This window comes from Necator americanus, chromosome III (genome assembly GCF_031761385.1).
Source record: "Necator americanus strain Aroian chromosome III, whole genome shotgun sequence".
NCBI classification, from domain to species: domain Eukaryota; kingdom Metazoa; phylum Nematoda; class Chromadorea; order Rhabditida; family Ancylostomatidae; genus Necator; species Necator americanus.
Window position 1 is genome coordinate 21,870,143 of NC_087373.1, and position 18,789 is coordinate 21,888,931.

Consider the following 18,789-nt stretch of genomic DNA (forward strand, 5'->3'; position numbering starts at 1 on the left):
GATTGTCGGGTTAGGCACATCGTTTCGTTCTTTTATTCTTCCGTTAGGACATCTATGTGGTTCTCTTGACACCCATTGGTAGTCCTGGATAAGGATTACGTAATTAATGAAGGGAAAAAGATGAAGTGCAGGGCGTCGATCAGTCTCTTTAGGAAGCGTCAACGCGTTCGATTGCAGCTCAAAATCGTCTGAGGTTTGTGAACGAAAAAAGTGAATAGCCGTTGCTCTTGCTCAGCTGAGCTACACCTACCCCAACTAAGTAGTAAGCCCCTGAAAATTTGTTTATATCAACTGTGAAGGGTGCAAAAACAGTGAAAATAAGATTTTTAGTATCTTGGAAGACGAGGATAGTTCTGAATTCGCCCAGTATTTCATTTGAACACTAAATGTTAAGATCGTCCAGTAACTAAGATTGAAGAAATATTAACGAAATGAATAGAATGATGGCTTTTGATCTGCTCTGCCGGAACTGCAGGCGCTATTCATGGCCTTTTGAAGTTTCACAAAAAGAGCCAGACCATCGAATAAGACGTTTTTAATTAATTCAGCGCCAAGATTACCACCGAATAATGCTTCCACGACTTTGCGTTTGGACTCACTCAAAATGGAACGAATCTGCAGGGTCAAGGGTGGTGATGGTTCACGACCTTCTCCAGTTGCGACCCCCCTTTCAGGGTCAGGCATGCGTTGAGAATTTCTCAAAAGAGGTGTTGGAGAAGGAGAGGGTCGTAAGGCTTGTTAGCAGAGCAGAAAAAATTTAAAAAATGTTAGAAAAATAAATGGCGTGAAGTATTTTTTGAATATTTTGCTAGTGTAATTTCACACCTTTTGGTCCGGGATTCGTTTGGGAAAACATTAGGTTGGACAGAAACTCTTGTTGTAGTTGTAGAACATTCTCGAAGCTTTTCCACAATAGGTATACATAGCCGAGGCCTTCCTTAACTTTAATCACGATGTCAGTTACGCAAGATCAACTTCTACCTATCATCTTCTATGAATGGCGTGGCGGCATTGGAGCAACGGCAGCAGCTGGCAACATCAACAGCGGATTGGGCGACGGCACCACTACCATCAGGACTGTCAAGCGCTGGTTCACTCGCTTCGCAAGCGGAGACACCGACTTCGAAGAGAAGTCCCGCTCGGGACGCTCCCACACTGTCGAAGACTCCGCCATTCGAAAGAGGATCCGGAGATCAACGCTCGCAGTTTTGCGACAAGACTCGGGTGTAGCCACTCAACAGTCGTCAGTCGCCTCCAAGCCCTCGGCCACAGAAAAGTGCTAGTTCACTGGATCCCTCAGACCCTGACGGATGGCACCGGTTTACTCGGGTATCTATCTGTCAATCTGTCCTTCACCCGCATCGAAAGGAGCTTCCTGATGATATTATTACTGGAGATGAGAGTTGGATCCTCTACAACTCTGACGCGCACCGTGTCGTGTGACTCTCCCGAGAAGACCCGCCGATGCAAGCCAAATTGGACCTCCACCCCAAGAAGTGTCACCTTTGTTGCTTCTGGGATTCGAGGGGGATGCTGTTTTGTGAGCTGCTTCCTCAAGGCCACACTGGTTCTATATGAGGTAGTCAGCTCTAGAAGATCGCATCGGCCGTTCGAGAAAAACGGCTGTGACGAGCTTCGGTGCACCTCCTCCTCGATAACGCTAGGCCCCATGTAACTAAGGAGACCCCTGAAAAGCTGGAGTTAGGCTGGGACACGATGCATCATCCCATCTATTTTCACCAAGTTTGAAGACGTCGAACGGGCAATCAGCGACTTCTTCGACTCCCAGTCTCCCCAGTTCTGGGAGAAAGGTATTGCTGGCCTACACATTAGGTGGGACATTGCTGTAAATAATGGTGATTACATTATTGATTAATTCTTATTGTAAGCTGAGTAAAAAAAATAAAGCAGAAAAAGTGACAAATGGTGACAAGACTTTCTGTCCAGCCTAATCATGCTATATAATAACGCGCCTAGTCCGTGTGTGTGTGTGTGTGTGTGTGTGTGTGTGTGTGTGTGTGTGTGTGTGTGTGTGTGTGTGTGTGTGTGTGTGTGTGTGTGTGTGTGTTTTTTTTTTTTTTTTTTTTTTTTTTTTTTTTTTTTTTTTTTTTTTTTTTTTTTTTTTTTTTTTTTTGTCTGTGTGTCACGAAAATACTTCATAATGATGCAAAACTCTGCCCCGGTGGGGTGCCGAACCATGGCCGTACACCTGATAGAGGAGAACTCTACCTTTCCACCATTGTCCAGAGGTGTATTTTCATGTTTGTTGGGTTTGATAGGCCAAGTTAGTTTCCGTCATACGTTCGTGAGGGTAAAAAAACTTTTATGTGAATGTACACTTCTAAATTTGCAAACTATCATGCTATGTAATAACTGACCTATTTTGTCACGTGTGTGCGTCTGTGTATGCGTGTGTCTCAGTCACGAAATTCTAAAAAGAGGGAGAGGATCATCATGGCGTCAGTTTGGTGAGCTGGAGCCCCAGCGAGGTAATATTAGGTGGGACGGGTCCTACGATGTCGAATTCGTGCCCCTGACCCAGAAAACCATGGGATTGGGTGAGACGGCTCCCACTGCCTCGGATTGGTGCGCGGGAGCCCCAACGGTAGAATGGGTTTCTGTGACTCATTCGCGTATCTATTTCCAAGCATATTTCCCTGATGCTGCTAACATCCTTTCTTCCTAAAGTGGAAACACACTTTCAAACGGCTGCTTAGATACAACACAAGCCAGCACACGCTCAAGTGGTCTGACGTAGAGTTTTATCTTCATCACTATGATGATGATATTCACCTCATTTCATGTTAGCACATCATTCTGTGCTAATTTTCGAGAGCGGAGGAAACTCATACTTCGACTAATGTTTCCAATTTCCGGAGATTTCAGAAAAATATAGATGTAAAATCAAGTTTGATTGTTCTCCAAATATAGTAGTGACGCGTTTAGGAAGAAAATCATGAAATCTCCCATCTGTGCCTAAATTTTTGAAGGAAAAATAGAAGAAAGGGTTGATAAGAAAAAACAGTAGTAATTTCGCAAAAGAAAGTCGCTACTGTTATTTCCTATTGATCGGTGAAGGCGAGCGAAGTGAACACTAGAAAAAGTCTGAAGTCCGGCTTTAGCCGGACGTTCAGACTGGTACTAAATAAAAAAAAATAAAATGAAGATTGAGGTCGATTTAGGCTACTGATGTAAAACACTCGATGGCGCACGTGATCTGTTGAAGCTTTTATTGCGACTATGAGGGGTTATCCCTGAGGGAAGTGGGATTTTTGCATTTAGTGTACGAGAATTAAAAGAGCACGTTTCTCATCCGACAGTGACGAATTTATTATTTACTTTGAAAAGCAATTTCGATGCTGTTACTATGCGAAAAAAGACATCTACAGGCGCAATTAGAAATAAAATTAGTGCAAACTCTCACGCTCCACGAGTTTCTGAAAATTGCACGCAATAATGCTGTCGCAGATTTGTAAAGAGATTTCTTCTATATTTCTACAAAGTCTGCTCCTTCTTGTTTTCCTAGATTTTTTTTTTGAAACATAGTTGAGAAAAATTCTAAATTTCGCCCCAAATTTTTAGGTTTTCTCAACTATTGTGTTGTTCGGAAAGTAATTGGGATTTTTTGGTTTTTTTTCCATTCAAGGAGTTCTGCAACGATCGAAATAGGGTTGGCGTTGGGTGGCGCATGATCAGAGCTATATAGTGGACGCAACACCAATTCCCAACCAAACTCCAATAATTTTTGCCGAGTCACCAAAGATGTATGCTGTCTAGCGTAGCATGTCTTGGTCGAACACTGGAACACGCTCGCTAATTCTGGCCGGTTTTTTTCTAATTGCTGCATCTATTTCCATCAGTGGTTGACAGTAAAGTTCCGAATTGACATTTTGGTTCCTTGGAAGCACCTCACCCAAACTGATAGCATGACCTTCTTTTGATGGAGATCTGCTTTGGAGATCGTTTGAGCAGGTTCATCCGCTTTTGACCATGATAGTTTAGTTGAGTAACATTATTGTAAACAGTCTATTTTTCGCCTAGCTAACATCTGGCTTTTTACTAGTCCAGGTTTTTTTTTTTTTTTTTTTTTGAGATGCTCGTGAACAGTTCCAATAGATACTTTGGTCTTCTCAGCAGATTCTCGTGCGGTTACATGACGGTCAGCTTCGATAAATGTCATCAAATGATCATCATCATCGCTTACTGGTACTGGTCTGCCAGAACGTTGCCCATCTTGAAGTGAAAAATTACATGAACGAAATTTTGTGAATGAATTTTCACATGTGCTCTGTGATAAGGCATTAACACGATATGTTTTACATATATCGTGAAAAGGAACAGCAGCTCTTTTGCCACCACGGAAGTGAAAGTAAAAATGCCGAAAATGCTCTTTCTGACAGTCCATGTTTAAATTGTTCCTGAAAATACAAATGGAAATGAAGTACCTTTTTTTAAAAGAACTACAAGTACATACTTGTAATATATATCTAATAAGAACAAATAATAATGGCAAAAACATGTAGAAACAAGCGCTTAAGAAATTATTTTCAAAAATTCCAATTACTTTCAGAACAACCCAATAGCTTTTGAGAGAACCATAACACCCACAGAGACCAAAATTTGCAGTTATGAGTTTTTCTCTATGTCCATATCAAAATATGGCATCGAATTTTTCAACCGTGCTACCGTGATAGCGCAACGGAAAAAGTGCGAAATCTCATATTTTCGGTAGCACGTCAAAGTCTGTGTGACTTCAAACAAAGTGCAGTAACTCAGCTCGTAGTTTATAAAGACAAATTCGGTTTGAAGTATATTGTAGAGGAAGATTTTTGGTATCTTGATTAATTTTTACTTTCTTCCAGATAGTTTTCGTTCTCTCAAAAACTAGTTAAGAAAAGTTGAGAACACACACACGGACTAAACTCGTTATTATACATCATGATTATGACCATCATATTTTTATTTTACTTGCCGCACTTTATACTAATAGCCATTATAGCACTATTTACTAATATTTGCTCTATTATATTATTTGATTTATTTATTAAGCGTCCAATTTGTTTGTTTAATTCTGTTTATTGTAACTAATTTTTCATTGCTATATGAGCGGCTATACTAGAAAGAATGAGGAAGAAGAGTTCGTTATCTGGAGGGTCTTCTATGGAGGAGGTCGTTATCAGGAGGATTTTTTCCCAACTACACGCTTGACCTTGGGCTAGAGATGGGGTTGTAGATAGCAGGATCCGGAGTAGTTCCGCTGATTTCTCCCTAATCGTCGTAAAAAAAAAACGACTGACCGTTCCTCTACTCTTCCTACATCCAACGTTACTACGGCAGTTATCCGTTATTGCCTATTCAGTAAATTCAATATTTTCGAAATTTTCATTGTTCCGAAAACAACGTCGAATGTTACGTGAGGAACGAATGCCAAATGTGAAATTCGGTAACTGACAAAGGCGAAGAAACACCAGTTTGTAGAAGCAAATTTGTTGAAATGCTGTTAAAATGTTGGTGTCGAAATATTTCCACTTCTAAAATCAACGAAGTATCTATAAATACTTATTAAAGTAAATAACACTTAGATGCTTAGATGACCGGTCTTCACTGGATGTGCGGGGCCCTGCATCTCTTCCACTCGTTTCGTTCTCTCGCCATTGTCATCCGAAATGTTTTCAACTTTCGTGAGTGACGTTGACGAGGTCATTGAGCCGTATCCAGCTGAGCTCTCAGCTGGTTCATCCGTGTAGCGAACAAGTCACCCCATTTCGTTGGCGGTCTCCCTCGAGGGCGTTTAGCATCTCTTGGGATCTACTCTAGCGTTCTTTTGGTCCATTTGTCGTCGATTGCTCGCATGTGACTGGGCCATGTATATTTCGCGTTCGATATATATTCCGCTGGGTCGCGAAGAAGGTTCATTGCTCTTATGTCGAAGGTGAAAAACCCTTCCTGGGTGTTGTGTGCTCTGATCATACTTTAGAAGTCATCTGTCAAGGGCTCTGTGGATAGTGAGTAGTTTCCTAAAAGTGCAGCGGTATCTGCCCGCGTCTATGCTGCCTAGCAAAGTGCTGGAAAAACTGTCGAGTCAAACAAATGGGCTCGGAGATTTTGGTCTGCCAGTTGATCCGTGGCTTCCCTGACGGGTGCAAATGCTGCCCATACTGCTCTCATCCTTCTATTCAACTCTTCCTTCAAGTCGTTTTCCATACTCATAGAACGTCCCGGGTAGACGTATGACGACGTTCCCACAATTTGGGAAGTCAATTTCAAGCAGTCCTATTCTCTTCCCTGCTTCGTTAAATTCGTTGAGCATCGTTTCTGCTTCACTAGTAGTTCTCGAAAAGAGAACGACGTCGTCCGCAAAACGAATGTTCGAGAGAAATTCCTTTCGATTTTCCATCAACACGTATGCCCCTTTCTTCCTAGGCAAGTGATTTTATTATCCATTGTAATGCAGCCGTGAACAGCTTCTGGGATGTAGCATCGCCTTGTCCTTTCTGAAGCAGCTGAACCCGTGACGGAATCCAACTTTTTCTTGAGGGTGGACTTCATCCTGCGTCCTAGATATGCGTCCTACATGTTTTAGTGAATATTTCATATTACACTCTCAGTAGCATATCGGACGGTAGTTTCAAAGGTCTTCTCAGTCACCTTTTTCATGAATAAGAACCGTTCGCATGGTCTTCCACTGGTCGGGATCCTTTCTTTGTGAAGTTGGGACGTCATGTGCGCCGCTAAGATTACATGAAATGGATGGCCACCGGTCCAAAGAAATTCTGGTGATATAAAATCAGGGGGCTGTGCCAGGTTTCATGCTCTTGATAGCGACTCGTACTTCCGAAGGGAGAATCCGTGGTGGAGCTTCACCAGTGGGGATGATCAGGCTTGACACAGGAGTTGGTGAATGGAAAAAGTTCGAGTAGAACCTCACCGTTATGATTTCCCTCTCACAACTAGAAGAAGTGTGAGTCTCGTTTTCGCTCAGCAAAGCTGCTAGCGGAATATTGTATTTGCGGAGGTCCCTGCGGCACTTCTTTAGACTCGTTCTTCTTTGTGCTGTTTCGAGAATCTTCTTCTGCCTGTATTTCAAAAGATCCTCTTGCAACGCGTTTCTGCAGCTAGTGTTTGCTACTAACCACTCAATGTGCGATGCATTCGGATCAAGACTCAAAGTCCTTCTTTCCAACAATTCCCTTGTCATCTTTGTGATTCGATCCAAGTTGGTCGTGCGCGGCTCCGAGGCACGTTCGGCACAGGCTGCCTCTGAGCAGCAGCTCGTAGTCCACGTTTAGGTCCTCCTCGATGTGCCGGTCACCTTGGAACAAAGAGTCCTCAAGTACGCAGTCGTTGTATACGACTTCTTTCCTCCTGAAACTAGACCACGATGTTTTGCTCAACCTGTTAGGATCTTTATTGAGTAAAGCGGCTACTTCACTATGACAATTCCTATGTTCTACGCTGTCATCATCGAGGCGAAGAGAGGGCTTCGGTATGATTTCATCTTAACTCATGTATTTAATGCAAAAATTGCAGTAGCATGGTGTGAATATAGGTGATTGGCACTCACGCATTCTCTGCTGATAGGGTCATTATATAACAGTAAGCGCAACCCAAGAAGAACGAATGGAATACTGGCTGATTTTTGACGACGAAGGATGAGAAAAGACTAACCTGCAAATGAATCTGCAAAATAACGGTCAAGTTATATAACGTGTTTATTAGTAATTAGATAGGTCTTGAAGTGGGCGCGAACCACCGTAGCAAAATGCAGGCTCGCGTTGTTGTGGAGGAGGTGAACGTTGGGACGTCTCTGTCGCTTTTCTTGGATTGCGGCGACCAACTCGCGGAGCTGTAGCCTGTAGTCCAGCCGTCGAGCGTCTGGTTTTCGATCAGCAACTCCCACCACAGCATTCTCTACGTGTCCCAGATGCAGGAGAGGAGGACCTTCAGCTGGTATTTATTCGGTTGTAGCTGCCGCAACAGCTGAATGTTTCGGGGACCCAATATGCAGTAGGGTAGTGGTGTTCTCGCTCCACGCCTCGTTGATGTTCGTGACCGCTCTTCTATATGCGAACAGGAAAAAAAAGAATAACTTTCGAATGTTTCAGGGGGTGGCATCTTCGTCAACCAGCAATACGGATTTGCTAGACGCTGTGCTACTGGAAAAAGAGGAGCTATTAGAAACAAAAAGAAAATTAGAGGAAATGGTGAGCAACAGTGACAGGTTTTCCTCCACTATTTTGCAGCCGAATATTGTACCTAGGTAAAACAACGGGAAAGCGCTTGTCCGTCGACTGCAGATGCTTCAGTTACGGCCGCAGATGATCGACTAGTTGTTCTTGACTTAGTTGAGAGGACGACAGTGGATGTTTCTGATTTGGAAGAGAAGCTTCGAGACGCTCAGTCCGTCATTGCGCAGCTTCAATCTAATGCACATGAATTAGAGATGAAAGTTGCCGAATCAGAGATGTTAAAGTACTGTCTTTGGCTCCTTCCTCTCTACAACAGCTAGGAAGGTTATTTTTGTTAAGGATTCAACACAAAGAATTAGCTCAAGCATACAACGATCTCAACGAGGAATTCGAGAAATACAAAGAAATTACGGCTACGAATAGTCAAGACAACAACAATCAAGACCTGACCCGACGAATAGGTGTGACTGATTTTTTTTTATTACGAGGCAAATCTATAGATTTTCATTTTTCTTGGGCATGTTTGTTGTATTTTTCTTTTTTTTTTATGAGATGCTTTCTTATGCATTCGCTTCCTACTAGATTATTTCAGATCTCTTGAAAGCTAATTTGATCGAGTATGAAGAGCGTTATGAAATGTGTAAACGAGAAAATCTCGAAACAGTAGCCCAACTTGAACGGCTTTCTGGAGAGTTTGAGCGGCTAAAGTCAGGTTTTGCAGACGTACGTGATCAGAAAGACTCAGACATGTGTGTGAGTATGTTTTTTTTTTCATTGTCAATTATTCGTTCATCCAATCGTTGTCATTCTTCGTTTCAGGTTGGTATTTTCGATAACACTCAGTGTCAGAAGTTCATTTCTAGGCGTTTTCAAGAAATATGTTAGTTTCAGGTCGAAGTTGATCGCCTCCGCAACGCTTTGGAACAAGCGAAAGAAGATAGAGATCGCCTCCGTGCTGATGTTGACAAATTTCGCGCTACAATTGAAGGAATCGATGCGGAATTAGATGCTCTTCGTGCGTCAAATCAGCGCCTTTCTCAAGAAAACGATAGAATGGCAGCTGTAATCGAGCGGTAAAACTTTAACAAATGATGAAGTATTTACTCGATAGTTCGATGTTGTTTCCTGTAATGTTATCAGATTCCACGGAACTGAGTCGAACTATTGAGGAGAACTATCGAATTATTGTTTTTGTCAGAGCATTCTTCCTTTTTGTAGGGTCACTATGGTATCAATTTTAGTTACAACAACGCGCTCGAAAGTTCTAGTACTCACCATGGAAGCCGAGTAGAAGATCCAGGTTTAGAGATTCAGCCATTAACTGAGATGCACTCTGTTGCGTTTGAGAACTTGAACAAAGAATTACGTGAAGAGATAGCTATGTTACAGGAACGGAATAGGTATCTTATCTTGACAACATGCATAGTGTGAAATGGAACACTCCCCCGTATTTCTCGTTTCAGATTACTTTCGGAGGAGTCAAGATTGCTTGCTGAAGTAAACGCTCACATGAAAAAACAGGAGGAAACAGATTCCAAAAGAACGCGATTGCTTGAAGAGAAGATTTCGTATGTTATTTCATTTATGTTATGTCGCATAACCGTGTTTGGATTTTCTGCTGAGTGTAGGCAATGTTATTATTTGGGATAGCGTTAATTTAGTGGAAGGATTATGAAATAATCCAGATGATCCCTACCTATTTTGTGATTATCGATGAATTTTGCATTATCTTGAGTTTTCAAGGGTATTTGTTCAGAGCAGTAACTTTAAATCCATCTTCGTAATTGTATGTAAACTTTCTTGAAAAAAAAAGAAAGTGGAATTCCTGGGTACAGCGCTGTCTATACTGCCTAATCATAGCAGTTGAAAAGTTCGACTTTCAATGAACCTCGGCACAGTTGGATTTATATTATCGAGTTTGATAAGCTGTACACGAGGTTGTTAAACAAATTTATTGGCTAACGTTTCGGCTATATCGCCTTCTTCAGAGCCTGAAAAGGGCGGTATTCAATCCACAATTCGAACGACCAACCTCTCCACAAACTGATAGACTCCACGCCTACTTTCAATCACAAATTTAGCGACTACACTGAATGCTCACCTTATATCGGAGACGCCTAGCGTGGACCGCTGACTGATCGATCACGAGGGCGAATGGTTCGAATGTCACATTCGGATCGGACAAACCATACGAGATATGGCGCGAGTTCCCGCGTTATCGACAGGCATTCACCCTTGCGGTTCATTTTAGGGTTTTTGGCTTGGATCCAAAATGGCTCCGCGATTTTCGAGCCAACTTTTTAGTTTCGTGCGCCAAGATTTGGACCCTAATTTCAAAATCGGCTCCGTCCTGTTTTTGTGTTCTATGGGCACCTAAAGGTGTCCATCCTCGTAACCTATTCTTGCCGCTCACGTGCTCTTTGATGCGGACATACAGCGGTCGTGCCGTTTCACCGATATACTCGTCGCCACAGTTCGTGCGAGAAATCAGGTAGATTACCCCGGATCTCAAGCATCTCCTGATCTACCTGTGGGACAAATAATACAGTTCGGTGTTGTACAGATAGTATCGTATAAACGATTCCGAACTAATTGACGTTTCAAATTGTTCGGTGGTATTTCAACGACCGAAACGGAGCTATCCAAGTCTGCTCTCTGAAGTTCAAGGTAGGCTCCGCAGAAAAGCTAATTTTAGCAACAGGGAAAGAGACCAAAGATCACTCAGAGAAAGTCTCGCGATACCTTTCCCGTCTGTGTTCTTCAAACAACAAGTCGCTAACTCAGCTGTAGATGCGAAATTCCGGCTCTTTGCAAACGATATATATAAAACGGTAGCTCGATTTCGTGAGAACAGAACTAAGTCTAACATTTCTCTTGCACAAAAGCAAGGTATTAAGGAAGTTCGAGAGTTGATTAGTTCTAAACAAATAAGGTTATCCACAAGTGATAAAGGTGGGGAGTTTGTGGTCATTCCACACCAGCTGGATATTGCAATAACAGAAAGACACTTGCAAGATATCTCACTATATCGTTTATCCTCCGTTAGTGAGTTCATGAAGAAATCTCGTTTTTTAAACGAGCAATGGGTTAGGGTAGCAAAATCCTTCTTTAATTGCTCGCCTTAAGATTGACCTGCCGACCTGTCCAGTGCTCTATCTCCTTATCAAGACGCACAAACTCCAGTCCAGCAGCGATCTGGCTTCCACTGACCCTGCTACATTCAAAGTAAGACCTATAATTAGTAGTGTAGGGAGTCCTACGGATAGGATAGGGTGGTTCCTAAACACAATATTTGCACAAGTATTGAGCCATATACCTGCCCATTTGACAAATACCCGTATGTTCCTAGACCACTTACGCACAGCACACCTGACAAGAGACTGTGTCATGGAGTCTTTTGACGTCGAAGCCCTGTATACGAATGTATCTAATGACTCTGCGATACAGGCTATGTTCGAACTGCTGAATGAAAACATAAGAACCATCAATTTACACGGATTGTCAATCTCCCAATTGATGGTTCTTCTCAAGGCGTGCCTCGACTGCAATATCTTTAGATGGTCCGGGAATTACTTTGCACAGCTTAGAGGTTTAGCTATGGGGCAGAGATTGGCTTCCACCTTAGCTATTTCATTTATGGCCAAAATTGAAGCACCTGTTCTAGAACTACGTCCATTGTTCTACTCCCGGTACATTGACGATTGTTTTGTCATTTGCGCCACCCAAGCGGAGATGGACAAATGTTTTGGCTTGTTGAACCGACAGTCCGAACACATAAAACTTGCTAGAGAGAAACCACAGGGCAACTGGCTTCCTTTTCTGAACATCCAGGTTTGCATCTCAAACGGTACGTACCAAACGAAATGGTATCGTAAGCCCAGTAACAAAAACATCTTGGTTCATTTTCTTTCTGCTCATCCATTTCATAGGAAGAAAGCTGTGCTTAACAACATGTTTCGCACGGCAAGAACCGTTTGTAGTGGACCTGAGGAGAGAAAGGAATCATTAACTTTAGCTCACGAAATTGCTGTTTCGAATAGTTATGAAGTCCGAACGTCTGAAACGAGACGATACCGAAGTGAACGAGCACGGCAAGTGGAAAACCCCACCACAGATAAGACACCTCTCTGCTTTCCTTACACCTCCGATGAAGTGAGCGCTGCCATTAGGCGGTGTCTGAGGAGAGCAGACTTGGATAGCTCCGTTTCGGTCGTTGAAATACCACCGAACAATTTGAAACGTCAATTAGTTTGGAATCGTTTATACGATACCATCTGTACAACACCGAACTGTATTATTTGTCCCACAGGTAGATCAGGAGACTGCTTGAGATCCGGGGTAGTCTACCTGATTTCTTGCACGAACTGTGGCGACGAGTATATCGGTGAAACGGCACGACCGCTGTATGTCCGCATCAAAGAGCACGTGAGCGGCAAGAATAGGTTACGAGGATGGACACCTTTAGGTGCCCATAGAACACAAAAACAGGACGGAGCCGATTTTGAAATTAGGGTCCAAATCTTAACGCACGAAACTAAAACGTTGGCTCGAAAATCGCTGGAGGCATTTTGGATCCGAGCCAAAAACCCTAAAATGAACCGCAAGGGTGAATGCCTGTCGATAACGCGGGAACTCGCGCCATATCTCGTATGGTTTGTCCGATCCGAATGTGACATTCGAACCATTCGCCCTCGTGATCGATCAGTCAGCGGTCCACGCTAGGCGTCTCCGATATAAGGTGAGCATTCAGTGTAGTCGCTAAATTTGTGATTGAAAGTAGACGTGGAGTCTATCAGTTTAGTTGTGGAGAGGTTGGTCGTTTGAATTGTAGATTGAATACCGCCCTTTTCAGGCTCTGAAGAAGGCGATATAGCCGAAACGTTAGCCAATAAATTTGTTTAACAACCTCGTGTACAGCTTATCAAACTCGATAATATAAATGCCTAATCATACTTAACTCTGATTGGCGTAGCAGTACATTGGAAAGCATTTTTCAATTTTATCAAGCGCTTGCTCTTAAATGTTTTTCTACCTTAAAGGAAACAGACCACGAAATTGACGTTGCTGAGATTTCTCCACGAATAGACAACGATTGGTGAACTTCACGACTATTAGCATGACCATGTCGTTCCGCATAGTCGTACAAAAAAAAGCGTGAAAAATAGGCTTGGTTACTCCGGTCCCTTCTACGATGCAATTGACTACGCGATAAAGCGAGCAATTCCGTCGCCATCAAGTTCCACATTCCATTTATTCGAGGTGAGATCTTCAGTTTCGAATTGAGGGACATGCAGTACTTCATTTCAGCCCATAATCTACGCATGGATGAGATGCGCAGTGGCTTCCCCTTCACTTGGTACGGAACATCAAATTTTCCTTTAAAAAATTTCCTGAGCAGATTTGACCACCGGATCTGTGACCTTCCTTATAGTGTGTTTTTATCTCATAGGCTTAGTTGCTCACTGTTTTTGTCCAGCAATTGTCACTGAAACGCAAACGCATCACGTTCGATCGTGTTTGCCTGGCATCTTGGTTTCCAGCCGTTCCTTTTCCTTGGAATCGTCATCCATAATGCTCACAAGTTCCATGAGTGACGTTCAGAAGAGATGCTTGAGTAGTATCCTCTTTGTTCCATCCGTGATGCGAACACATCACCCCATCTCGTTGGCGTCGCAAAACTGACGTTGTGGTCTCCGTTGGCAATTATAGAGTTCGGGATGTAAATTACGAGTACTGATGAGGCTATGCTGAAACAGCTACGAGCTACGTGAAAACGCACCGCTCCTGTGCATGCGCCTTACCCTCGAGCGAGCTTTTCAAGAGGTCTCCTCAACAACTCATTCGAGTTAAACCATTGAATAGGTTGCTGAAGGAGCCGGAGCGTTTCTTAAGAATGTCGCGTTCTAACGTATCTAGCAGGAACAAAGTTTTCGACGGTCGTTAGGCACCCGCAACCGATTATCTGCAGCCGCACAAGTGCCTGCAGAAGGGGCTGTCGGTAGGCCAGATTTGGGGGCGGTCGTTAGGCACCCGCAACCGATTATCTGCAGCCTCACAAGTGCCCGCAGAAGAGGCTGCCGGTAGGGCAGAGCAGGCATATCTTAGGCTAGCTTTGATCACAAAGCCGCGTCCATCCATCACCACATCATTGAGGTCATGTCTCGTGTTTGAATTGCAATAACGTGATAGAATCGACTTCTAGGAAGATTCAAAGAACAAAAAGACAACTACGTACACAAAGGAAACTAAGTAGCGTACGAACGTGGGAAAAAGCGTAGAAGACTTGTACAAAAACAAAACAACATCAGAAAACATAAATGAAGCTTAAAACGTTCCAAAACAAAGGCTGAAAAGTGTGAAACGAGAACCTGGTCGTTGGAAAACATAGATTTGATTGGAAAAAAACTATATAGCAAATATAGATATACCTCTATTTATACAGAGTATGTATGTACGTAAGATACTGCAGTAGTTTGTAAAAGTTTCGATTTGTTTATTCTACACAAATGAAACACCATTATTTTCTATTTCTGGGACTTCGTGTGCAGTCTTTCGATGTACCTCTATACGTAAGCGACCGATACTCCGTACAGCAGCAATACCAGAGATAGCGTGTCTCCGCGGGGCATGTTTCGCACCTCATTAGACGATGAAGACCGAAGATGGACGACGTGATGGGCGGAGCATAAGGCAAACGCAGCGCAGTTAACGAACGCCGTTGCCAGCCGTTTCCAGATGCTCACGACTTTTTTCCAACGGTTGTCGATGAAATACATCACGTGTCTGGCGGACCTTCGTTCTCCTTGTCAAATTTGACGGCTTCTCAAAAACTTTGCACCATTTTTTCGGTCCCATTATACAATACCCAAGCCGTTCATTTCCTCCTGCTAGCGCGGCGGTCAGGTCTTTCTTCTTGATCATTTCCAAACTGCAATAAATATATTGGCTAATGGGTGCAATCGGATATGTTCACTCCATTGAACGTAAACGAGGCCCATCCGTTTCTCATGAACATAGTCTTTCACAGATTCGGATGAACACCAATGTTCGCATGTTTGGTCGAATTCAGTCAACATTTGTTCCGCTTGGCTAATGCTAGATGTTATCAGAACGATGTCATCAAAGCGCAGATGGTGTACCTGCCGATCATCAACCTTCGGCTACCATGTCTTTTCATTCCAGCTTTCGCATTGCGTTCTTGAGAGTGGCCGTGGATGTTTTAGGTGAAATTGTGTTACCTCGCTGGATCCTTCACGTTGGTCATGATAATATTCTTGTAGAATGGTGAAGTTCTGGTGGTGATGTTACTGTACAACTCCCCCACTACATTTATATACTGAGCAGAGACGCCTTGGTTATCCAAGGCTTCCGCGACCGCTTCCATCTCAACTAAGTCGAAGACCTTCTTCAACTAGATGCAGGTGTGACAGAGCGGCACCTTGTACTCCAGCGATACCTCGATGAGTTTTGAAACAGTTTGGACGTGGCCACTCGTGCTGAAATCCTTTAGAAATCCTGTGTGCTCGCATGGCTGTCCTTCATCTAACACTTTTTCAATTCTATTAGGGATCACTCTTGTAAAGACCTCGTAGGTGACGGATAGTAGGCAGATTGGGCGATAATTCCCGATGTCATGTTGATCTCCCTTCAAATACAACAACACAATCATGCTGGTCTTCCACTGTTTAGAAACTTTGGATTACGGTAGGTTACGTGTTAAGAGCCTCGCCAGACTGTTTATAAGAACTAGCGAAAGATTCTTCGGATGCGCAGATTTTACCCTATCAGGACTGGGTGCGTTCTATTTCCTTCTAACATGATTACCTGTCGTATTTCGGACAGGAGAATCTCCGGATTGGCATGTCCGTCTTCCCTCAAATGGTGACGAGGCAAGTGGGCATGACTGTCGAAGAGGGCAGAGTAGAAGTAGTCGAAGATTTCCTCCATTTCCCTTCTGGATGCAGTGGTTATACCTATTGGGTTCCAGAAAGCTCTCATTTTCGTTTTGCGATTCGCGAAGTCTCGACGGGCATAGGGAGTGTTCTTTCTCACTCCTCTAGCTTCAGCTAACTAAGCTAACTGCTGCTGTTTTTTCATCAAGGTCTCTGCAAAGGGTTGCGAGCTAGGACGTGACTTCTTGGTTGTCTGCGGCTCGTGCTGTTCCACGATAGCTTGATAGCGTTAGCTCTTAGAATTCTCGGAGACTGGCTTCTCTTGCTTGTTTTAAAACTCTTTGCTTTCCTTGTACAGTCGTGAAGATGTTTTACAAGTCGATCATCATCAGTCCCGTATAGAACTTTGGTACAATTGCAACATCCGTCCAACCTTTTTCTGACAATGACGTGGTCTATTTTGTTATGTACCCTCAGCTGGGTGACTCCTACGTCTGGCATAAAGAATAAGACTCATGGAATGGCGAGTTTTTGTGAGTTTTTTCGTTTTCCACATTTTCTCATCCACAGACGTCCGATTCGGATCGTAAGTTGCTAGAAAGAGCTGATGTTCTTTGCCATACTCATATCTGTTGACGAGGACACCAGTGCAGTGTACATGTAAAAATGCGAAAGTGCCATAACGCTGATAAGAGCCAGCACTGCTGTAGGTTAAGCGATAAGTGAGGAACATTTCCAAAAGTTAGAAAATAGTCCTTTTTAAGAGAGGTGAACGCCATATTGTCAGTTTTTGTCGTAATTCTGACCTTTCACTTCTAGGTGGGACTATTTCGGTTGCATTTTTGGATACAATGAATTCATAGGGAGCGCGTAAAGAGGTTCTCGTAGATTTTCGAGTATGCCCTGCCTGGCGTGAGCGCGTCCTGTGGAGATCCATCGTCATTGTTTCGTAAATAGCTGATAGGATATAATTCACGAGCTACTAAATTGTTTCGGGAAGCAGATATACCAATTTAATTCCCTAATGAAAATCTTGTGATGTGAGGTGACCTCAAATTTGTTGCTGTACCGGAAACAAGACAAATCCTCACGTGAAATATGAAGAAAGATGCATTCAAGAGCTGGAAATCACGTGTGTAAAAATTCTCATTGAAAAAGGAATATTACAGCCTCCAAAAGAAACGGGAATGAGGACTATCGATCCATTTGAAAATTACGTACAATAATGGTACTCGCGAAACAGACGAATAAATCGGAACAGAAGAAAGTTGTATTGCAAGAAAAAAAACTAGTCGTTTGAATTGAAGATAGATGCATAATGGAGGAACCTTCTGTGTATCTGACCTCTTGGAAGAAAGAGTTCATTTGATAAGATCTCTAGACTTGCTCAGAGTAATGTCTAGACAAAATTCGCTCATTTCTCGCCTAGTAGGGGAGGACACTACCCAAAACATCATGTATTATTAAGTACATTGTTTCAAATTTATTCGTTAATTACAACTCTTACCATTCTCCTTTAGATATTTCCTCAACTGTGTTGCTCTTCGCTTCTCTATGACCAGAACAGCATCTAAGACGGTTGTAATGTCTGCGTTCCCCCTCCCCTCCCCCCAGCATAGCCTCTCGGAGGCATTCACCGAAAATTCTACGAGTGCTTTTTTTTACCGTGCCTTAGGATACGAACTCCCTCAGCTCCTCTTCTGTCGCTTGCTCCTAAGAACAGTTCTCTAGTTTCATGTATGGCTTCGTTATTGTGTGGCCATCTCGTCTCAGTCAGTCCGATTGACATTGTAGTTAACTTTCATGGCTTGCATCACCAGACATTCAGTTGCCGCTTCCGATACAAGTGCACGTGATTTGATCATGCTGATCCTCATCCTACTCCTCTTCCATTTCTGCAGCCTTGATGACTACCGAAATCCCCTCCTTCCTGGCGCTACCTTACTAGACTTTCCTCCAGAGTCAGGAGACTCTTTCTTGTTGCCATGTCTTTGTCTTTGCATATAATTTGAAAAACCACATCACCATGGCCAGGTTGTGGGTTTTTAGTCCCATGGATTTTGTTGGACGACATCGTGTCCTTTCGTAGCAGATCAATGAAGGTTATTTGCTGAAGGTGACTCATTTTTGTCTCCTTTGCACCTCCTAATCACCTAATTGCATGCTTTAGGCCACACCAGTATGCAGGATAGACATGTGTTGTGGGTCAGTCCTGGCACATCAGAAACAGAGAGTCCGTCACCTGGATGCACCTGCTTCTCAAGGGCAGGTACTTTTGGTCCGCGATTAGACCCTATCCGGCACCTGGGGCGTGCCACATGGTCTCGCACCTAACCAACTATAATCCCCTCTAATGAAGATGATCCTTGGGACCGCTAATTGTAAAAAAATACTTACTTGACTCTCGTTCTTCTTCACTATCCCGCACCCTGGATCCTGATAGACGGTATGACGGGGACTTTCGGATTGCTCACGTTGTTTTGATTTTGAACCAAGGTATTGTCAGATGCCCATAACGTGCCCATCTTGAAGCTGCAGCGCATAAAATGCCCCGTAGGAAACCAAGCGCAGGGGGAGCGATGAATGACTGTGCATTCGTCACTTTCAGAGGAAAAATCTCGTCACGAAGTGAAGGGCGTTGGTAAGGTTGTGCACTCACATATCTGTCGTCCATCTCGTTGATTGTCAGGTGACGAGAACTGTCACCT

At 43.3% G+C, this 18,789-nt stretch overlaps 1 protein-coding gene across 2 annotated transcripts in view; it reads left to right on the top strand.

The window, feature by feature from the left end:
- Window positions 1-18,789, top strand: part of RB195_010440 (uncharacterized protein) — a gene marked incomplete at both ends in the record, with an annotated part of 53,964 nt that overhangs the window by 10,515 nt on the left and 24,660 nt on the right. For both annotated transcript variants that reach the window (XM_064191442.1, XM_064191441.1), the window contains 7 exons: window positions 8,106-8,204; window positions 8,261-8,472; window positions 8,529-8,650; window positions 8,782-8,942; window positions 9,081-9,262; window positions 9,431-9,589; window positions 9,653-9,757. In XM_064191442.1, the coding sequence (XP_064049024.1) occupies window positions 8,106-8,204; window positions 8,261-8,472; window positions 8,529-8,650; window positions 8,782-8,942; window positions 9,081-9,262; window positions 9,431-9,589; window positions 9,653-9,757 (1,040 nt within the window). The remainder of the gene's footprint in view (window positions 1-8,105; window positions 8,205-8,260; window positions 8,473-8,528; window positions 8,651-8,781; window positions 8,943-9,080; window positions 9,263-9,430; window positions 9,590-9,652; window positions 9,758-18,789) is intronic.